Below are 21,727 nucleotides of genomic sequence, written 5' to 3'. Positions count from 1 at the left end.
GGCAGACATGCGACACCACATACACATAACGCTCACAACGCTACTAGCGGGTGTAAATGTTGCATCTGCAGCGCACAAGCCTTTCAGCATACAAGATGATGTGCTAGCGAGCCCCCAGGTGCGTATGAATACTGCATGTCAAAAGGGGAGGGATGACAGAATCCAGTGCTCTAACTATTTCTGCTTCCTCTAGTTCGAGGTACTCTTCCCTGATGAATACATACTCGAGTCAGACGCACGGCTACGGCTTGCAAAAGCCCAGTCGCAACACAGTACTGCTACCAACACCCCTTCTCAGCCATCAGAGACACCTGCAACCATTTATCAAGGCGACCGATCAGATTTGTCACAGCAGGTGCGGCTTCAGGACGAGCAAGTGGCGGAGGATGACAATTCCAAGCCAGACGAGGGTGATATAGCAATTGATTCATATCATGAAATGGTTCTTAATGGACAGAGATTCCTCTGCGGTATCCCGAACGTAGCAACCACGGGGAAGGACAACACATCCACACCTACGCCTAACCCGGACGAGGAAGCAATTGAATTAGCGAGGGCAACCAACCGAGGCCTTGAGCTGCTCAGTGATTTAGAAGGGAAATGTCTATACTATGCTGCTGGTTGGTGGTCGTATTCTTTCTGCTATATGAACGAAGTGCGGCAGTTTCATGCACGACTTCCCGGGAAAGGGGTTCCTGTTTATCCGCCGGCGGAAGATCCAGATTCTACAACCTACGTCCTGGGTAGATTCCAAGGGAATTCAGGGGGTAGCCAGTCCACGGCAGCGTCCACGGAAGTGGCAGCCCTGCAAACCAAGGGGGAATCATGGTATTTAGTGCAGTACCTTGAGCGTGGCACTATATGTGACTTGACAAGGAAGCCCCGCAAGATCGAGGTGCAGTTTCACTGTCATCCACAGTCTCCCGAGCATATTGCCTGGATAAAGGAGATTACTACATGTTCTTACGTCATGATGGTCTATACTCCCAGACTATGCAATGATGTTGCATTCCAACCGCCACGAGTAGAGCAGCCGAACAGTATACAATGTCGAGAGATAATACTACCGGAGCATGTTCCCATCTGGGAAGCTGCTAAAGCCGCCAAAAAGGCACAAGCAAAGAGGGAACTTGTCGAAGGCACGGATGAGCCTTCCGTGATGGTTGGAGACATCGAAGTCGGGGCGATGAAGCTGGTAGGCAAGGATGGGAAGCGAATTGAAAAGGATCAATTTGGATTTGGCGAGGACGAGAAGATCCAGGTTGTAGCCAAGAGTGAAGGCGGCAAAGTGAAAGTTATATCGAAGGAAACTCTCAAGAAGCACAAGGTGACCAGCGAGAAGTTTGAGCGGCTGAGGAAAGGGCTGGATAAAGCTGCGGATGGCAAAGACTGGAGGCTGGAAGAAGTGACCACAAGCAGAGGGGAGGGGCTACGAGGGATTATCGACGACTCTTTCGATGAAGTGGAAGGAGAAGAAGATGAATACGAAGAAGGGGAGACAGAAGCTGAGGGCAAACCGAGCCAGGATAACACAAAGAAAGAGACCAAACTCAAGCTGCAGCAAAAAGAGATGAAGATGATGAAGAAGAAGACTAATACGAAGAAGCAGCAACAGCAGAAGTCAGACAAGGAGCAGCAGATCTTACAAAAACCGGAGAAGCAACCGGTATCAGATGAAACCATCCCTGAAGCCGGCAGTGATGAAACATACAAAACCGACGGCAATGACGCAAGAAGGAAGAGTGAGAAGGTCGACGAGCCTGACACTGAGAGAAAGAAGGGGGAAGACGAAAAAGACGAGCTGTAGAATCAATTATCAAGATGAACGTTGGGTTGTTCTCCTTTTTTTTTTCTATATCAAATGCTATATATGGTTAGGTAATCTGCGTATTTAGCTTGTAATATACCATAATACACCTAGTTTCAGCCCGTGGACCCTTGTAACGTACATACATATCTCTGTCCGCCCGAAAGTCGAAAGTTTCGCCCAGCTTGCGAGTTCGAACATCGAGAAACATTTGGCGTCTTCGAGAGAGAAGAGAGAGTCTGCCTAAAAACGCCAGCGCCGGCTGCACCAGCATTAATCATTCGACAGACTCTCTGCTCGAGAGCTGTTTCTACCGTCCTACCCGATTCCTACGTCTGCGCCTGTTGGCATTGCTCGACAAAAGCCCAACTACCGAGTCTCCCGCACCTGAGAAGCCCCCCTCCCCTAACCACCTGTTGCGGTCTGGAGTATGCGGTGACGGCCTGTTTCCAATATATATCTCAGCTGTCGCTCACTTATTGCCCTGAGGATTGCTTGACAAAAACTATCATCTGTCTGATCCGACTTGTCCTAGTTAGCTGTCGAGAGAATCAATTATTCCATCACCTCTGCGTGCATAACGTATTGCCCAGACCAGCATATAAAGGGCCGCATATATCTATTCCCGCCAGAAGGCCTACTGGACGCGCTCCCGGAGAAGAAGATATTGAATTCATTGGTTATAGTTGAAGGAGGTGGCCAAGATGGGCTTTGCGGGTGTCTACACTGCTGTGTATGACTACACACCACAAGGAGAAAATGAGCTAGCATTTGCGGAAGGTGACCTGCTGTACATACTGGATAAGTCCTCCGATGATGGCTGGTGGAAAGCGAAGAAGAAGACCACCGAGTTTGAATCCGAGGAACCTGTGGGATTGATCCCTAATAATTACGTGGAAGAGGTAGGTGCTGTCTCCGTTATTTATTGCGCTTTGCTTTATAACCAATATATACATCGATTCGTTCTTTACAGAAAAGAAGACCAGGGTTTGCTTACTGTTCTCTTACTTTCATAGGCACAACCGATCCAGCAAGCAAAATCCATCTATGATTACACACGACAAACGGACGAGGAGGTGTCGTTTGCCGATGATGTCGATATTTTGATCTTTGACACCTCTGACCCTGACTGGACGTTGGTTCAGGTAAACTCTGAGTACGGGTTTGCTCCATCAAATTATATTCAGATTATAGGGGACGTTGAGCCCTCAGAAGCCGTACCTGCAGCCTCTCCCGCGGCTGAGAGCCACGAGGAAGCCAAACACGTTGAACCTGAACCGGAGGCTCAACCTGAGCCTGAACCAGAAGCATCTCCAGCTCCTCATACAACTACTAAACCACCTGGTGGCCCCGCCGCCGCTCTTGCCGGGATACTGCAGACCCAACAACCACCAGCTCCGCCAGCCGATTCCAGACCGATCCCTGCTCTTCCTTCTCGGAATTCTCCAGCCCAGGCGCAAACAGTGGCCGCCACAGTTGATGAGGAGGAGGAAGAACCACCGGCCCCTGCCCTCCCACGACGTCCGCAGTCCCAGGAAGCTCCTAAGGAACATCTGCCATCTCCTAGGGAATATCGACCTCCCCCCTCCCCAAGAGATCATTTACCCTCGCCAACAGATTTCTCTCGTGAAAGATCTCGTGGACTCTCTCCTCGCGATTCTCTCAAGGGAGATTCAGGAGGCGTCCAGCCATCTCCTCCGTACAGCAGACTAGCCTTACGAGATGAAGCTTATCCTCGGCATTCATCGACATCACCCTCAGGGTACCACATATATAACATCAGCGAAATGATATCGATTATGGGGAAGAGAAAGAAGATGCCAACAACTCTTGGGATCAATGTTGCCGCTGGAACCATATTCATATCACCAGAGAAGTCGGAGGACGGGCCCTACCAAGAATGGACAGCAGATAAATTAAAGCATTATTCCATTGAGGGGAAGCATGTGTTCGTTGACCTTATCAGGCCGAGTAAAAACGTCGATTTCCATGCTGGAGCTAAAGATACTGCCCAAGAAATCGTGGCTGCTCTTGGGGAGATCTCCGGCGGATACAGGGCTGAAGGATTGAGAGAGGTTATTGCAGCTGGTACTAGTGGCGCCAAGAAGAAAGGTATCATCCTATATGATTTTATCGCCCAGGGAGAAGATGAGGTCTCCGTGGGCGTTGACGATGAAGTCGTAATCTTGGATGATACAAGATCCGAAGAGTGGTGGATGGTCAAGCGCCTGAAGAATGGAAGGGAGGGCGTCGTTCCCAGCAGCTACATTGAAATTACTGGGGTTGCGGATTCCGGTTCGTCAGGCGTAAATGCTGGACTGTCATCTATTGAACAGAACCGACTCGAAGAGGCACGCTTAGCAAAACAAGCAGCCAGACCTTCACGGAGGCGAGACTCGGATGGAGCAGGGTCCATAGAGGTAGGCCCAGGTGTGAAACTGCCGCGTAGGCGCAGCAGTTTACTTGGAAGAAATGATGGTAACCAACATTCACAGCGTCCAAAACGCGAGAGTAAATCGCTAAAGCCAAGTATGTCTAACAAGTCCATCTATTTGTTTATCCCTGTACCGTCACTAATATCAGACAGAGCCGAACGCTGCAAAGACGAGGAAATGGACCGACCGATCTGGCACCTTCACTGTGGTTGCAGAATTCATTGGCCTTGCGGACGGCAAAATGCACCTGCACAAGCAAAACGGCGTGAAAATTGCTGTTCCTGTGTCCAAGATGTCCATTGAAGATCTGGAATACGTTGAAAAGGTTACTGGTGAGTCTCTTGACGAAGATAAACCTCTATCTGATATCCGCCGCCGTAGTCAAATGGGGAACGATCGAAAGGTTGTTGGTGCTTCAGTGAAAAAGGATCCCGAATACGACTGGTTCGACTTCTTCTTAAGAGCTGGAGTAGGACCACATCAGTGCGAACGCTATGCCAGCAATTTTACCAAGGATTCGATGGATGAATCAGTCATTCCAGATATTACATCCGATGTGCTCCGTACCTTAGGCTTGAAGGAAGGTGATATAATACGAGTGATGAAATATGTCGACGAGAAATACAAGCGGAAGGCCAAGGGAAGCAGAAATGTTACTTTTGCGGACGGTGATGAAGAACCTGCCAGCGGAGGCCTCTTCTCTGGTCCTGGCGGTGCGTTACGGAATAATACCCGCAAAGGACGCCCTGCTCCAGCATCTCAAACCAACGATGTCGTTGATCCCAAGGCCTTTGCTCCCAAGGGTAAGTCAGAACCCGCTGAAGGCAAAGGTTCATCAACAGAGAAGGAGAAAAACGGCCCAGCAGGCTTTGAGGATGACGCGTGGGAAGTTAAAACTCCAACTAAAACATCAGCCTCAGCACCGTCCTCTGCACCAGCTGCTGCTCCAGCTGCTGCTCCAAGCCAGCCAGCGTTGACAGGCGCAATGGCAGACCTGTCGCTTCTCCAGACACCCCTAGAGCCCACGAAAACCGCTCCAGCCCCAGCGACCAAGCCGCCTGAACCTGCTATCACGCAGCCACCAGCTCCCCAGGTACAGCAAGTAGCACAACCACAGAAACCAGGTGCAAATCCGCAGTTCTTCACACAGCTCGGTCAGCCTCAGATGCAGACTCTTGCTCCGCAAATAACTGGATATGTGCAACAAATACAGCCTCAGCAAACCGCCATGCCGCCTCGACAACGTCACAACCTCCTGCCACAACAGCTACCCAGGGATTCCTGACCCCTCCTCCACCACCTCGACCACTCTCCGCACTAATACCTCCAGGGCCAAACGGCTTTGGAACACAGCCGTTACAGCCCCACTCACTGGCATCCCGTCCACCGCGCCACATATCGCCCGCCAGGTCACAGTCTAGCAGAACTCAACCAGCAACGATTCCAGCAGCAACAGCCGTTGATGTCGCAGCCTACTGGATTTCCTTCTCAAATTCCAGGAATGATTGGCCAGTTTGGCCCTCAGATGCCGCAGCAGCAGCCTTTCGTGAATTCATCCCAGCAATTCATGGGTGGCCAACAACCATTCCAGACAAGTTCTCCTGCACAGCAGCAGCAATTCCCGGCTTTGGCTCCTCAGCCCACAGGCTACCCCCAATTCGGACAGCAACAACCACCGCCTTTGCCAACGGGGTCTATCAATTCTGTTCTCCCCGCTCCCTTACAGCCCCAACGCACAGGCGTGAATGGGTTTGGGATCAATCCAAGCTTCACACCTTCACCGCCGCCAATTCCTCAACAGCCAGCTGCTGCACCACTCCTACCTCAGAAAACAGGCCCGGCCCCTCCTGTACGCTTCGGTGTCCACAAAGATACTGCAAAGAAAATCATGCCGCAGCCAACAGGAAAAGCAAATCTTGCTCAAGCAAGTAAGTCAACTCGATCCTTGGTTATATGCGATATAAAAGATCTCCCTTGGCTAACCAATCCTTAGCGCCATCCAATCCATTTGGTTTTGCCTAGAATGATCCAATCCATTTGAATTTTTGATCTACTTACGAATGACTCCACAAAGAATAACGATATCATTGCTCATCCTTACCTCCCACCGCCTTCACTTCCCTAATAAAGTCTCTTAATCCCTGGTTTAGGCAATACCTCATTCTTACAAATTTTACCAGTAAAGAGTTGTTCAAATGCACCTTGGATCCATGTCGCTGCCTAACCCATTGCTTTTCATTTGTGTCTCAACTTTTTGCCCGCCCCATTCCATCGTTGAGAATCTTTTCCATACCCGTCTGAATTGACCTTTCTTGTGCCCATAGTTTGCTTTGGTTTCTCCTTTCTCTGTCTCTCAGCCCTTTGCACTCGGTATGGCCCAGCGCAATCACACCAACTAGGATAATCACGTATAGACAGCATTTCTCTACGTCAACCTTTCTTTCTTGTTGTCCATTCCTGACCGACACTTGTTTAACGAGATCATATTTCATATATCACTATATCTAGCCCTTTCATTTTTGCCATATATATTTCTCCAATTTAGTACTTGATACATGACATTCCTCCTTCTGTATACATGCGTCTTGTGTATTGTCCCCAATCAGACCCAGCAATTAACAACTCATCCTCAAACAATCAACTCCATTATAAACCCCTCTCTCCTGCATATATCCATTTCCAGCCAAATTTCCTCGCCCCAGGCCCTCCCGAGTACTTTTTTTAGCAGTGCTACCTGAAGGTCTAGGCTGTCTAGCCATCGGTTTATACTCCACTCTTATATTCTCAGTATCAGCTTTCATAGGCTTGCAGTCAAATATCCGTCATGCATGCAGTAGGTTGAAACGTACTCCCATTGGTAACTAGCATTAGGGGCATATCGACTCATAAAGCGTACATCTAGAAGGGTCACAAAACTCCAACATAAGGCACATACATGGACATGAAATACTCAAGACAAGCTGGCTTAAAGGGATATTTTAGAAACAATAAAAAACGGGAATTGTAATCAGAACCTTACGCCCAAAAACAACAAAAAAAAGGCAAAAAAGGTCAAATATAGTCCATTTACATCAGTTGGAAGACAAGGTTCGAAGCCAATTCCCCTGTCTTGTTCAGGAGGTCGCGGAAAGTGAGCGGTGCTCCCCCTGTTTCTGCATGATAGCCGTCAGGCCGATAAGTAGCCAGTTGCCTCACTTTGCAAGCAACATAATGAGTAGTAAGCTTGCGAAGACGGTTCTCTCTTTCAGTTGGGGCTTCTGCACTGGCGTCTAGGGAAGGGAATCTCGGATCATAGGACTTGGTGTTCTTAAACGTATAGTGTAGCAATTCTAGTACATAGGGGATGGTGCTGTTGTCCCCATGGCCGTGACAGGATGCATTCGAAGTTCTTAGGGGAAACGAGACCAATTCTCGATGAAGTTTTGCTAGCGCGAGTTGAGCAAGGGCTGGAACGAGGTAGCGGGAGGCGAAGACGTAGATTTTTGCATGGTATAAGATGTAAGGGACATGGGACTCGCTTGTTGATGAATGGTTTGATGGGCTAGCCCGGCGTTCGTGTTGTGGATACTGAATAGCGGTAAATTCGTCCCAGAGAGATACTCCAGCAGGTCGGGAAGAGGGTAGGGGGAGGAAAGAGTCTTCTTTTACTGAGCCTTCTTTTACTGAGCCTTCGGACTTGGAGGTCTCAATGAATGAATCTCCTTGGGGAGGTTGATATTCAAACCAATCCCCAGAGTCTGCATTCTCTTCCAGGTTCTCTACCGGTTTTTCTTCAGGCTGCACCGGCACCACTGCTGGGGCCAACTCGTTCTGTTTTTCTTCAGCTACGGGGGCTTTGACTTCGTCTTTGTTTTCAACTGGTGGCGGAGTTTTGGGGGGAGTCAGTGTGTTTGCGGCAGGACGCTCTTCAACTGCCTTTTTCTTTGCCTTTTTGTCTTTCTTGCTCTTTTTCCCCTTTTTCCCAGAATCGGTGGCGTCTTTTGGCTCCTCCTCTTCCTCTTGCGGTTGCGGTGGAGGATCTTCTTTTACAACAAGGGCTTGGGATTGAGCAGGCTCTACCTTCGGGAGATCATCGTCATCATCCCAGATGGCGCAGGTGTCCTCTGGCCGTAGTTCTTTTGGAGAAGACGGGGGTGAGGGTGCAGGTGGCGGTATATGTGGATGTGCGACTGGAGAGCAGGACTCTCCGTATTCCGAGTTGTCTGCTTGCTCGTATCTTGTCTCACGGTTTGGGACTGTATAATCGCCTGTATACGCAAACTCGCAGAAACCGGTAAAGGTCTCCACGTCTTCGTCCTCCAGAACTGCGATGCGATGTCTGGATTCACGAGTATGGCCATTGTTCATCAGCCCATCGAGCCGCGGGGAGACATGTTTAGCGAGTCCGGACTGGATTGTGACCTTCGAGTGGCCGGGTCCAATCAGGAAGGTAAACTGCGGAGAGTTGATGATACTGTTTATCCAGAAAAAGGCCAGGGCTGGTCAGCGGATTGTTCCATTTGGTATGTAGGTGCCTTCCCGTATACAGTGTATAGAGAAGTCCTTTCTTTTCAAGGACGGTAGGAAATGTTGCCGTTATTGCAGCGACCGATATCCTCGTGTAGATTTCCATGGACGGCTCAACCGTCGACTGCAATTAAAGCGTACCTTCTGTAATCTGGGCCTGGAACGGTAGCCATTTGCGCAAATGTTTGTAGAGAGCGCAAACTCTCCAACTCAAATGATTGAAATTCCAGAGAAGGGCAAGCAAATTGTCAACTTGAGTGATTATCGCACAAATCCGACCAAAAAAAAAATCTGTCAGGCGATAATTTTTGGTAAGAAAAGAAAGCATGCAGCGGCGACTTTCCCCCTTCTTATACAAGGCTTCGAGTCATGGCCCCCTGGAGCCGGCGCGAATACCGCAAGGTAGGCGCATAAAACATCGCTGAAGTTACTTTTGCTCCCTGCATGAGTGGCCGTCTGCCGCCCCAGCCTACGTGTAGCTCTTAACACGGAAGTCAGCGATGGAGAAAGCCATCTCGAACCGGGCTTGAGGCTGCAGATGCGAGTCTCAGGCTGGCAGGGCTTCCCGCAAAACCCACAGTGATGCGAACCTCGCCTCTATTTTTGTAGCAGAGGCCATGCATGGCCGGAGATGGACAGACTTGCGGTGTCAATCCACTAGTTAACGGATGAGTGCCCAATGGGCGCGCTATTGCTGCAGCCATACCTTGCCGTATCTTGGCCAACTCGAGGGCTATGAGCTTCTCGAAACGCTGACGGGCGAAAGGTCAAGTTATAAGTAAGAAATGAGTTAGCTCGAAGCTCGCATCGGGTCCATTTTGTGGGTGATGCTGGATAATTGGGTATAAATACTGATGAACGCCTCGCAGAAGGTGGATATTTTGTCTGAGGCCACCCTGGGTAAAAAGTGGTTCATCATACCAGGAGGGCCTGGCCAGCCTGTTTCGTTATTGTTACCTTTACTGTAACTTGTCTGTCGTAATCTTCCCACAGCCAAAGAGTTGACGGAGTTTGGAGAGTTGATGGAATTGAGATGTAGAAGAGTTGAAGTTATAAACAATTAATCATAACGTCATACTCTTTAACACCCGACATTGATAGGTTTTAACGATGAACAAGTTGAAAGCATAAACCTAACAAATGGTATTGATATTTCTATTCTATACATACAGATACATGCTAGCCAAATTACATATTTACAGACCGGCTCCATACATTTACCCCATATATATCATATACAGTCAAGGTGCTGCGCAGCTTATCAGTGCACCAGCCTGACGCTCTTAGTGCCTGGTTCCCATTCTCTCAGTCCATCTCGAATCGTGTACCAGAATTTTAGCTTCGAGCATAGCTTTGTAGCGCTGTCAATATCGCCCGACTCAAACGCCTGCCCCATTTCACCGACTGTCTGCGCAATCCTCTCCTCATTCTCCACCTTTAGCTCGGAGATGACGCTCTCATCCTCTGCCTCTTCAACTGCCTCCTGCACCTCCATCACCTGCATCAGCGTTTCTGGGCTCTGCGGGTGTTTATTTGCGCCATCTTCGGCTGTAACGTCGATGTCGTGTTGGGATGCCAGCAGGTACTGCGCGCGAGCCAACGGATCACCTAGCGCACGGTAGGCTTCGTTGATCCGGGACGAGAGTGCTTCTGCCTTTCGTTTCGACGGTCCTTCCGGAAACTTGTCCGGATGTGCAAGACCTTGAAGGGAAAGGAACTCGCGTCGGAGTTCTTGCAGCGATATGTCAAAAGGACCCGTTGGCGGAGGGCCGTTAGGTAGAGTTTTGGGGAATATAGTATAATGAGTCGTAATATCAGGCGTTATTATCGTAGAGTTTGATGATGGATCTGCTGATGTCGCCGACTGTGAGACAGGTTGGGCTGGTTGGGGAGAAGAATTTAGAAGCGAGGTTCTAAATGCTAAAAAGGGTGAAGTGTAGAATTGGCGGTACTGAGAGAAGGAGAGCCGTCCATATGATTGACATTGACAGAGAAGACATAGTTTCTTGCCGCTTCGGGCAACTCTTGTCACAGTTTGGCTTAATGGTCGTTGAGACGATGGTGAGCTGATATGCCGAAAGACGGCGACAGAGGGAATAGACTTGTGCATGCTGAATAAAAGCATGAAATACTGTACTTAAAGACCAATGTACGCCTCAAGCTAGAGTGCTAGAGGGGGTGTGTTTGTTGATGGTGATGTTGTTATTTTGGCTTGAGATGAATTTGAAAGCGTTTTTTATTGGCTTGAGATGAATTTGAAAGCGTTTTTTATCTGATGGGCGCCTGAAAAATCTGATAAGATAAGATAGTTGGATTTGTAATCACAGCCGGGCCTATATTATGTAATGAGTTTATTATGTAAAATAGTTTATCCGTCCCGGAGTGCGTCGTCGCCGACCAGAGTGGGTATATACAGTGGAAACTTCCTCTAGATATTAACTCGAATAGACAGACTGACATCTCCTGGCCTTTTAATCCGGATTTACCAGATATCAACACACGTTGAATTTGGATATTGCTTCGAATCTAAAAGATACCCAGGTTAGCTATTGCATGGTCAATACCAGGTTTCTGGCCTGGTACTACACTGCAATGTTGCTGGGATTATGCCCTGCAGCGTTCACCAGACTTCATCAGATCTAAATGCATTCTCTAAAACGAGAATACAACATTAGTTATGGTTATTATGGATTCTGACCTGGTTGTTGTCGCCGGTGCCAATGGACATGTGACACAGCATGTTGTATCACAGCTTCTGTCCTCCTACCCCAATACTCGTGTGAGTGGAACGATCCAGTCATTTATAATAGCCCCAAAGCTACAAAATACATTCAAATCTCTGGCGATAGCGGAAAACTAGAAATTAATTGTACCAGACATGACTGCAAGCGGTGCTTTCGATCACGCCGTTCAAGGTTGCATTTGAACCAAAATGTGGATTCTGCCCAGGAAGCTTGAGAGCAGCATGGAAACCCTATAGGAAAAATCAGCACACATGGTCTCTAACCACAATATTACCCACATTCATTCGGGGGCCCTTTCATTCTGCCTTTGGAAAAAGGTGCTGGTAGTCTGACCTCAACATTAGTTTGATCTGAGGACTGCATCAGGGAATGCGCCGCTGTTATATGATGACTTCCCATACTGGGATGATGTTCAAGATGTTACAAAGGCGCATATCCAGGCTTTAATGCTTTCCGCTGCATGGTGCCAAGATTACATCTATACCCATAATCTTTACTTTCTCAGATGTATCAAGATTCTTATATAACTAGTCTCTAAAATCTAGCTAATCGTTTCCTTGAGGCTGCCGGGATCGTCCAAGATATTTTTTCGGATATAAATCCAGCTAAAGGAAAATCAACAGGTAACCATCATCATTCTTGACTCTATTTAACTTGAACTAACGGATCCATGGACGCTACAGCATTTCAGCATTGACTCCGGCCCGTCGCTAACCATATCAAGGACGGGTTCCTGTATGTCTTCTGAAGATGATTGTCGATATGATAAAGCCACTGAACATGTCGGCGACCAATAATGCAGCATCATGAACTTACTCTGTGCCCATGGAATACCCCAAGTCATCCCCATCGTCCAAGTTTACCATATGCCTGTACTCATTTCTACCAACCCGTCGTCAGCCTCAAAGATCAACCCTTTTCGTATTGAGAGCATTATATTGAACCTTTACACCGTCTCAACACCATGCCAATTACAATATATGTAATCTCGTCACTGAAAGTACATAAAACTACCCGCTCTAGGCGCCTGTTAAGAGGCATATTTTGGAGAGTATCCAGGAATTCAGGCACTCCTATATTACTGGCCTGTAAAAGCCATCATAATATCTAGGCAGAAATAAACCAGCTCTCTTAATACGAGGCTGCCTATATTTAGTATGGAGCCTGAACCCGGTTAGTGCTAATAGCTAAAAAAGACGACTACACCTGTCAGCTTACCCAGTACGGAGTGCAAAGAGTGAGCTATCACATAGTTCCGTACTTGGGGTTTCTGACTGTGTGTCAGGGTCCTGCAGTGATAATGCGGCAACAGGAATTTGACTGTATCCCAGAGTTATTCCCCTGAGCTGTATGCGCTCCCCCAGGCTCATCCCCAAGTTGAAGCTCCACCCAATGAATCTAAATAATGGCAGAACAGCAACCCTGCGTCAGGCTTCGAGTCTATGCAAAGGCTGGGCCTCAAGCCACCTGCTCCGTTTCAACATGAAAGTCCTCAGATCTTGAAACATCTTTATTTCGCAGAGTATTTCGCATGTATCGTGACATTTTATATGACGTAAGTTCTTTTTCTACCTATTTTTTCATTGGTCTAGAATATTTCTTTTTAGATTGGTCGATAGGAGGTTTTACAAGAATATCTCATAAGAATTATTATTATTGGTCTCCATACGATAATTAAACGCTCTCCAACACCGTCCGCCTTATAATCCAGAAATTTTGACGAATAAATGATGCTCTCAACCACTCCTTAGCTGGAATCTTTCTCTTTTCTCTTTCGCCTTCTGGTGGCTGTGCAAGGGAAAAAAGGTTGGCGTAAATGTGTTTCGGTACGATACGGCCTGGCCTTCCCAAACAACCCCACAGCCCAACGTCCAACCAGCTGTCTCAGGCCTGCCAGGTTAGCAGGATTTAAAGACCTTTAGGAGGCGAGATTCGCTTTGACACCATGGAGTTTCATCAAGGAAAAGTGTAGGGGCTCCAAAAAGGCCGTTGTTATATCCCTCTCCTGCTCTTCTACCTCCAAAGCAGTGCGCATACACGACCTTTCACCGCCAGTTGACTGATGGCTGCTTCATTCGAGTTAAGAGCTCGCAAGTCCATATCTGCTTTCGAGAAGGCGAGCCTAGCGAAGCTAGCGTGGCTGAGGAAGAGCCATAGCGGAGTGATACAACAGAATACCCAACCTCCGTATGAGCCCTTTCCGTTGCAAATGTTTCATATATTATCTCCCATGGCATGGGAGAAAGGGTTGAATACATGGATTATTTTTCTGACAGCCGTTATAGAAATAGAGGCAAGCCATTTTCATGCTGGGATGAACTTCCAGTCGAATTGGTAGTGAATATATTTGGCCTCTGCCGACTCCAGGATCTAGGAAGCTTGCTTCTTGTGTGCCGGAAATTTTGGTATCTGCTGCAGATTCATGAAGAGGCTATCACAAGAGAGTACTTGCGTATTCGACGGCATGGCACCTTGCCATCGCGGCACCATAAGCCTAGCCATTACACACGGGCACCCGAAGATGATGTGATACTTCTTTCCGATCTATTCCCACCTTTCACGGATGATTTAAGTCGTCGGGAGCGTTATTCGTTTAGATACCTTGCGGATTTACGACGGAGACAGGAAGTCTGCTCGAAATTATCGTATTACCTTGCAGATCATGTTCTAGATCGATTCATGGAGGAGAACCCTGCCTGGGTGAAGACTGTATCCCACCTCCCGAAGCAAACACAGCAAAAGATTATGGAGCGTGGCAGCGCCCTTCTTCAGTCAAAGCTTACTCCACTAATGCAAGTCATATTCCCGTGACTTCGATATGCAGAAATGTGAATTCTAACCCCTCCAATAGGTTTTATACCATGTACTTTCTCAAAAAGTACGATGAGGCCCGACTTGAGCTTCAAGAATCTCTTTATGAAGCGTACGAGGCCGGAAAGCTGCCGGTTCCAGTCCAACCTCGTGACCGCTCAATTATGTATCGAGCGCTTCAAACCAAGATCCTCCAAGTTTACCCCTTTGTCGACTCTCGCGCGCTAATATCTGCTCACCACTGTATACGACTACTAATCTTTTCACTTCACCGGGTACTTGTGGCAGAGACTCCTGTCAGGACATCCTGCGAGAAATTCATCATTATGCTCCTGTCAACATCAGGCCTAGAACGAGTGACCGAATTTTTTGCCGCTGAAAAGGGCGGAAGCAATCAGCGCGCGATGAGAAAGGAGTTTATGCGTAAAACGCAGTTGGATTGGGACATGTATAGGAACGACGCCAAAGCACTAAAGGTGTTTGATGCCTTGAGCGGTGATTGCCACTATCCGCCGTTAATGACTGAAATATGGATTGGGCCAGCAATCGAGGAGATTTCCAGACGGGAACTACTCATACAGCATCCCAACGAAGACTATGTGACACTGTGGAATGATGCACATATCAGCCTCGGCTGTAGTTACTGTGCGAGGACAAATGCTAAAATCAAATGGCAGGCATGACAGAAACGGAAATACCAGTTTGCAATGACATCTTTTTTTTTTCACTGTTTAATTGACTCTTCACTTGAGTATTCGCTATCCATGATGCTCCTTTCTATATAGATTTCATATATATTATTTGGGAGGCAAGTCCCCAGAATCCTCTTTCAGAGTCATTCTATTATCAACGGTTCCGGAATGAATAACTAATTCCGAGGAAAGGTCCATGTAGTATAATGACATAGCAACGGTTTCATCTATACCCTCTAGCGGTGAACAAGAGAGTAATCGGCGAGAAACGCTGCGCAAGCTAGTTACGCCTATGTCTTTCCCCAATTTTTAAGGACGTAAAGATAGAGTTGACGGAACGGGCCGCATTAGGCGATCCGCGCGTATAACACGATCCATAACCGCTGAGAGCTCTTTCAATATCTATCACAGGCCTTTTAAGAAATGTAGAAGACTACAGGTCGGGTGTTCATTGTGGCTGAATACATAATATATTCTTAGAAAGAAAATCCATCTATCAGCATTACTCTGCATACAGTTCCGGAATTTATGCTCCTTTGTATATCTTGATTTTATATCTCAATGCGCAGGCGATATTGATTTCGCAGTATACCTACTCCGTAGAGCCTAGTAGTAAATTAGGCAAAACGAGGGAGAGTGGAAATGAATTGTGTAGAGTGAAGGCTACCATATTTCCAACTATCATCAGTTAAATGGCCAGATACAACTGGACATTACGGTGATGCTGGCGAAGAGATTAATGCGAGCTACCGAGCTGGCAAATGGCAATCGCCGGCGTTCATACTTCTGTGCAGGAGAGGATGGTATATCAGCCACTTGCAAAGGCTATTGACAAATATTTTGTCCATCATTATCATCAGGTCGCACGGGGAGTTTTGCTTTTAAGCATCGTATACAGATTGAACTCCTCGAAATAAGGACTATTCAAGGCCCCATAACTTCACCGTGCGATCGTGCCCACAACTGGCGATCCACTTTGCGTCCGCACTGACGTCGGCACTGAGGACGTTTCCAGAGTGACCCTGGAGCGACTTCACCAGTGACCAGTCATCCGCGCTAAAGATGTTGACGTTCTTGTCAAATCCACTGGAAACGAAGAAAGTTCCCGATTTTTTGGGTTGAGGAGGCTGTGCTGGCTGGTCTGTAGTTGGCGTAGGCGTCACATCCATCATATCTCCATTTTGTTCCTGCACGGAAGTCGTTGGTAGGAGAGAAACGGAGTCACTGCCCTTATACCATCTTAAATCAGACACAACGCTCTTATGCGCCCCTACACCCCCAGTACCTCGAACCTGCCGGAGGTCCCAGCACTTGACCCAGCCGTCTCCTGATCCGGATAGGATACGGTGCCCATCAACTCCCCAATCCAGTGCATATATCTCGCGAATATGCCCTTCTAGGATCATAACTGTTCGGCCGGTACGAAGATCCCATATGCGTCCGATACTGTCGAGCCCACCGCTAGCTAGGAGAGAACCGTCAGTGTTGAATCCTAGCGCGTAAACTCCGCGAGAATGTCCTTCCTGTAAAAGGAGCTCCTGGTTTGTCCGCACATCCCACAGTCTCCAGGTGGTATCAAAAGACGCAGAGGCAAGATACTGCCCTGATGGGTGGAACTCAACGCGACAGACACGGTCAGAGTGACCAGAAAGGGTTCCAATCGATGTATCCTTATCGAGGGACCAAAGTCTGATACTCCCTTCAGCCCCTCCTGTGGCGAGATTCAAGGAGGATTCAGAAATATTCGATTCGGGTAATGTAGCCCCAGGAAACCATGAGATCCCGCCAATTCGATCTGTATGGCCTCGTAAATTCGCCTTTTCTTCCAGGTTTGGGATCGTAAGAAGCTTGACACCTCCACTCCAATTCCCCGCAGCCAATATTTCACCATTTGGAGAGAACCTGGTGATGCTAACGGGCCTGTCTCCCGCAATCTGAGAGCCATACAGCTCAAAGTTGCCCAGCTTCTCCCTTATTGCTTTCCTGTGCTTTACGTGTACTCTGAGAGGTATAGTGGACTCGGCTTTTTGTCGATCTATTCTCGCTTTGGCCCTGGGTAATGAGTACCTCGCAATCTCCCTCCGTGCCTCGAGTAGTTCCTGCGAGCCTTCGGTATAAAACTCCTCCTCTTGGTCTTGATCCTCTTCCCTTTCCTCCATTCCTCCCATACCCACATCTTGCGCGCCACCTTCGCCAGCAGCAGTGGCCTGCTGTTCTTCTAAGTCCGCTAATATTTCCCTTAGTCTGTCTCGTCGGTCCGTTGAGTCTTCTCCAAAAAGTGTAATGGGATGGCCTAACTCCCGCAATCGTGCTTTTACCCGGCCATCGTCTGTAGGTACGGCAATGGCAGCCGCTCGTCGTTTACGTTCAAACTGAGATAATATAGCCGAAGCTTTCTCTGGAGCTATACCAGCGGCAGCAGATGGTAACTCGTAGTCATGGTCCACGGCTGTAGATAAAGAGTTCGTCAGAGAATGCGCATTAGAATTAACAAGTAGGGAAAGATAACGTACGAATATTTGCGAGGTCTACTCCCATGTCCGTATCCTGTTTATTCCAAATAAAGGCCATAAATTAGTTTTCAATGAATTGGTCAATCTACCCATGCCTTTGCTGGTATCGTCAGGGCGCTTTACTTACCTCCGGCGCATCCTCCACATAGGCACGCCGCGCGGGATGCATGATTCCTCGCCCTCCGGATCGGAAAATGAAGCTGTCTCGAATATATCTTGACGAGCTGGCGGCGGCGCAAACTGTGTGAGGGCAAAAGTGGTAGAAAGTGAAGCCGAACTTGAGCTTTCGCTGTTGGTGAGATTCTTTCTTGGCCTTTGAAGGCGATTTTTTTTATAGTTCAATATTTCTTTTACCGGCTGGACGAGCAAGACTTCACAACAACAACACTCTACGGGCCAGTTTAAATCCCCCCTCGAGACTGGCAGGAGGGTTCAGGGAGATTGAATCTTGAGAATTGGCCACTGAAGCTAAGGATTTAGCGCATTTCATATTGATGTTTCTATATATTTAATATCATCGAAACAGCGGCGCAATCTGGACATTTTTCGACAACCAGCTACGTTGTGCAAATGCTCAGAGGAGAATCTGGCTACTGGACGGCCGCAGACTGGGAGGATACGGGAAACACGGCGGCATATTTCTGATGGCGGCGGTGACACTCGCTTGCAGAGCTTCCAGCTTCAGCTTCGCTCACCTTCAACGCCGGGAGCTCTACGATGCCTTGCCCCAAATCCCCCGAGCTCGAGTTTCGTCCATAAAAAGACAATATAATGGAGGCAGGAGAGGGTTTCACGGTGGTATGCCGCTGGCTTCGCGGCCCAAAATGTCCTTTCGACTAGCGGTATCGTCTTCAGGAAAAGGGAGAAGATTCAGCCCGGACAGGAATTTCTACAACTTCCACCCGCAGGTTCATGATGCGATAGGGATACAGAGTCCGAATTATTATGACCGGAAGGCCAAACGGCCTGATAGCGGGGAGGATGCCTTCTTCATTAGCAAAATAGGCTATGACGATAACGCCTTTGCCTTTGGAGTGGCGGACGGAGTAGGAGGATGGAGTGAATCGGGTATTGATCCTGCGGATTTCTCACATTCTTTCTGCGGACATATGGCGGAAACGTCTTTGAACTGGGAGTCCTCCCCGGAGAGTCTACGGGCTATGACCCTTATGCGACTCGGTTATGAGAAAACACTGTTGGACAAGGCAGTATTTGCTGGGAGTAGCACAGCATGCATTGGAGTAGCCAGGGATGATGGCTCAGTTCAACTTGCAAAGTATGTATTCGTTCCGCATATCATTTGAATGTTAGTCTAACAGTTTTTTATTTTACCAGTCTTGGTGACTCTGGGTCACTTCTCTTCCGCCTGGCCGCCGTTCACCATTATTCCGTCCCCCAAACTCATGATTTCAATACGCCATATCAACTAGCAGTCGTTCCGGAGTTAATTCGACGGCAGTCTTATCTGTTTGGTGGAAAACAGTTTGAAGATATGCCTCAAGACGCAGCTATCACCAATTGCTCGTTACAGCATGGAGATGTTTTGGTCTTAGCTACAGACGGCGTGTTTGACAACTTGAACAACCAAGAGGTTCTAAAGCTGGTGACTGCGCGGATGATGGCCACCGGTGCGTGGACAGGGACATCAGACATGGGGATTTCGGCTGCAGACAGCCTCGATGCTCTGACAAAGCCCGGCGGCCTTACATTTGGTAGCAAACGAATCAAGCCAGCAAAGACCGCTCCCACCTCTGAGGAGGAGGATCCTCAGGGGAAAGGCCAAACTCTACAGGCCCTTTTAGCTGTTACCATAGCTGGAGAGGCTAAGATTGCCAGCATGGACTTTAGACGGGATGGACCGTTCGCGAAAGAATACCAGAGACACCGTCCATGGGATCACTACAGAGGGGGCAAGCCGGATGATATAACCGTCGTCGTTTTAGTTGCAGTCGAAGAAGGCCGATCCACAGCTACTGCGCGATAAATATTCCACCTTTCAAGACCTTACTGCTTTCTATCTAATCAACTATCTGCTACTCTTACCTACCCTAACTTACCTTCCCCAGAACCGTGTTCGACCATTTTAACCAAATCCATTTGATTCCCCAAGGCCTTCTTCTAGATTATTGGCTGTAATTGCATGTTAGGGGGCAGCTTTCCCGTTCTCTTCACTGTGTGAAGATACTTATTGCGTTTTATGTTTCCCTTTGTTTACTTGGGTGGTAAGCTAGGCTTTTGGAAGCAACATGATGTATAAAATGTTATAATAGATGCTTCGATCTCAAATAGAGACCTTTTTATAGACAACTTTTAGGAAGAGAAATACTAATTTTGACAGCTGAACATTATATACTAAAAAAAAGATCGTCGAAGAAGCCATATTGGACGGTGAACGATGAATACGAGTCTCAAATTTGTGTTCATCAGGACGATTGAAGCTCACAGCGCCGTTTAACGGATTCAATCCTCCGGCCTATATGAGACAATTCTCCCCCATGTGTCTGCAGTGCCCCAGATACCTCTTCTCAGGCAACTCAGCTGGACAATCTGCGAATGGTCAACGAAGAGATTGACGTCAATGCCGAATTCACGAATATACCAGCTGAACACTTTGGGGTCGGCGGCTGAATACACGAAGACGACGAAAAATAGTGTCAGCATAGCATGCCATGGGAGAGCATTTAAGGGGAGAGCTGACCTTCAAACATGACCTTCTCCTGAGGCAACTGTTTCATGATCTCTGAAACGACTTCTGTTCTCCAATTGGTGACGTTTTCGGTTATCCCTTCGCTCTCGATCATGAGACGCTCGACGCCGGCATCAAGGAATTTCTTCCCCAGGTTGATCAGCTTGCCGGGGTCACTTGTGCCGATCGCTTCGAGCTCGCTGGTCTGAGTGTCTGTATGGACATGTTAGATGTGACTTTTTTACATATAACATATGGCTGGGAGTTATAATACCTCCTCCGGCACCGAACTGGATACCCAACTCGGGCTTTGGTTTCAAGCCGTATGACTGCACCCTCTCAACAAGCCGCAGCCAGTCATCTTCTGGAATGGAGAGGAAACCGGCAGATAACTCGACAACATCGAACCTAGATGCGTCAGAACATGGTCTCATGTTGCTTGATACTAAAGAGTCAGGCGTACCCAAGATCTTTGCACTTTTTGAAGTATCTATCCAGAACAGACGTGTTGTCGGGATGTGTTAGGAGATGCTCTGCCCATCCACCCTGGTGTCTTGTTTAGCAAGAAGAGCTACTCTTGACTAGCTGAACGGCGTACCGTGGAAACATATGCACCGTTATTGTGAGCGATATCGATCAGCTCTTTCAATTTTGCCTCATGGAAAAGCGAGAACGAGCCTAGGGCATATCAGTCCCAGTGGATCAAGAGGTATTCAACCGGCTTGACTAACCGCCGGAGAACTTGAGTCCATCGACATAGTCGCCCATCCTACACCGGTGTCAGAAATCGACCATCTAGACAACAGACAGCAGCCATCCTACGTTTCGAATATGTCGGAGAGATAATTCTTCCCCATGACCTAGATCGTAAACCGAACTCAGCAAGTGTTCTCTGCGCACAAGGCTTGTGCATACCGCATAGTATGGCCCTCGAATCTCGGTTACTCCTCTCTTCCTCGGCTTTGGAGGGAGAGAATTCGACTTTGCAAAGCCCAGGCCTTGCTGTTTATCCTGTAGAAGGGCTTTGGTCACATTTTTTGAGCGCGCGGGAGAAGTGGAAATGCTCCTAGCCTGAGCCTTGGGTATAGTGCATCTGAATGCATGCATGCTTGTATAGAGTGATTCGGAAGACAACATCACGCCCTGAATATCATCTGCTTGCAATACTACGATCAGCACTACTCTATCATCAGAACGGAGGGATTGTTGCTTGTGGTGTTTACTCTCATAATCTTGGTTATCATCTTGCATTTTGGTTCAACTTCATGATGTCATTGGCGTGGATTTAGATAAATCCGAGCAGCGTAACAATGTATCTACGCCACTTGACTGTTATTCTCAGCTAGATGATGTTGAGCAGCCTGGATGGTGATGCCGTCTGTCGAGTCTATAATTATAATCTACTTAATACCAGGCAGAGTAACAAGATATCATCCTACAGAGTTGATACTTACACTGAGTCTAGTTAATTTATAGTTGGATATAGAATAGTAGCATCACCTCTGTAGACATCTTCCCGCCGTCTCGGTCTCA

The 21,727-nt window shown here is 47.9% G+C and overlaps 9 protein-coding genes across 9 annotated transcripts; 4 read left to right on the top strand and 5 right to left on the bottom strand.

Annotated features, from left to right (window-relative positions):
• Positions 1 to 7: 7 nt before the first annotated feature.
• Positions 8 to 1,819, top strand: MCYG_07669 (OS-9; the record flags this gene model as incomplete). The annotated part of the gene is made up of 2 exons (XM_002843840.1): positions 8 to 118; positions 194 to 1,819. The coding sequence occupies 2 exons, from the start codon at positions 8 to 10 to the stop codon at positions 1,805 to 1,807; spliced, it is 1,725 nt and encodes a 574-aa protein (XP_002843886.1).
• Positions 1,820 to 2,511: 692 nt separating this feature from the next.
• Positions 2,512 to 6,264, top strand: MCYG_07668 (cytoskeleton assembly control protein SLA1p; the record flags this gene model as incomplete). The annotated part of the gene is made up of 5 exons (XM_002843839.1): positions 2,512 to 2,709; positions 2,824 to 4,336; positions 4,395 to 5,440; positions 5,573 to 6,170; positions 6,236 to 6,264. 5 exons carry the CDS (start codon positions 2,512 to 2,514, stop codon positions 6,262 to 6,264), a joined length of 3,384 nt encoding a protein of 1,127 aa, XP_002843885.1.
• A 1,044-nt stretch (positions 6,265 to 7,308) lies between these two features.
• MCYG_07667 (conserved hypothetical protein) lies at positions 7,309 to 8,921 on the bottom strand (the record flags this gene model as incomplete). Its single annotated transcript, XM_002843838.1, has 2 exons — positions 7,309 to 8,720; positions 8,867 to 8,921. 2 exons carry the CDS (start codon positions 8,919 to 8,921, stop codon positions 7,309 to 7,311), a joined length of 1,467 nt encoding a protein of 488 aa, XP_002843884.1.
• A 1,088-nt stretch (positions 8,922 to 10,009) lies between these two features.
• Positions 10,010 to 10,858, bottom strand: MCYG_07666 (DnaJ domain-containing protein; the record flags this gene model as incomplete). Its single annotated transcript, XM_002843837.1, has 1 exon — positions 10,010 to 10,858. One exon carries the CDS (start codon positions 10,856 to 10,858, stop codon positions 10,010 to 10,012), a length of 849 nt encoding a protein of 282 aa, XP_002843883.1.
• Positions 10,859 to 12,304: 1,446 nt separating this feature from the next.
• On the bottom strand, positions 12,305 to 13,000 carry MCYG_07665 (uncharacterized protein; the record flags this gene model as incomplete). The annotated part of the gene is made up of 4 exons (XM_002843836.1): positions 12,305 to 12,362; positions 12,575 to 12,638; positions 12,754 to 12,890; positions 12,960 to 13,000. 4 exons carry the CDS (start codon positions 12,998 to 13,000, stop codon positions 12,305 to 12,307), a joined length of 300 nt encoding a protein of 99 aa, XP_002843882.1.
• Positions 13,001 to 13,554: 554 nt separating this feature from the next.
• Positions 13,555 to 14,986, top strand: MCYG_07664 (F-box domain-containing protein; the record flags this gene model as incomplete). Its single annotated transcript, XM_002843835.1, has 3 exons — positions 13,555 to 13,679; positions 13,778 to 14,299; positions 14,344 to 14,986. The coding sequence occupies 3 exons, from the start codon at positions 13,555 to 13,557 to the stop codon at positions 14,984 to 14,986; spliced, it is 1,290 nt and encodes a 429-aa protein (XP_002843881.1).
• Positions 14,987 to 15,915: 929 nt separating this feature from the next.
• Positions 15,916 to 17,722, bottom strand: MCYG_07663 (U4/U6 small nuclear ribonucleoprotein Prp4; the record flags this gene model as incomplete). The annotated part of the gene is made up of 3 exons (XM_002843834.1): positions 15,916 to 17,444; positions 17,509 to 17,542; positions 17,636 to 17,722. The coding sequence occupies 3 exons, from the start codon at positions 17,675 to 17,677 to the stop codon at positions 15,916 to 15,918; spliced, it is 1,605 nt and encodes a 534-aa protein (XP_002843880.1).
• A 430-nt stretch (positions 17,723 to 18,152) lies between these two features.
• On the top strand, positions 18,153 to 19,492 carry MCYG_07662 (azr1 protein; the record flags this gene model as incomplete). The annotated part of the gene is made up of 2 exons (XM_002843833.1): positions 18,153 to 18,784; positions 18,844 to 19,492. The coding sequence occupies 2 exons, from the start codon at positions 18,153 to 18,155 to the stop codon at positions 19,490 to 19,492; spliced, it is 1,281 nt and encodes a 426-aa protein (XP_002843879.1).
• A 697-nt stretch (positions 19,493 to 20,189) lies between these two features.
• MCYG_07661 (conserved hypothetical protein) lies at positions 20,190 to 21,445 on the bottom strand (the record flags this gene model as incomplete). Its single annotated transcript, XM_002843832.1, has 6 exons — positions 20,190 to 20,407; positions 20,469 to 20,602; positions 20,658 to 20,740; positions 20,793 to 20,872; positions 20,926 to 20,963; positions 21,003 to 21,445. 6 exons carry the CDS (start codon positions 21,443 to 21,445, stop codon positions 20,190 to 20,192), a joined length of 996 nt encoding a protein of 331 aa, XP_002843878.1.
• Positions 21,446 to 21,727: the final 282 nt, after the last annotated feature.

Source organism: Microsporum canis, genomic scaffold, assembly GCF_000151145.1.
Source record: "Microsporum canis CBS 113480 supercont1.7 genomic scaffold, whole genome shotgun sequence".
Classification (NCBI taxonomy): Eukaryota; Fungi; Ascomycota; class Eurotiomycetes; order Onygenales; family Arthrodermataceae; genus Microsporum; species Microsporum canis.
This window is presented reverse-complemented; position numbering and strand designations above follow the sequence as displayed.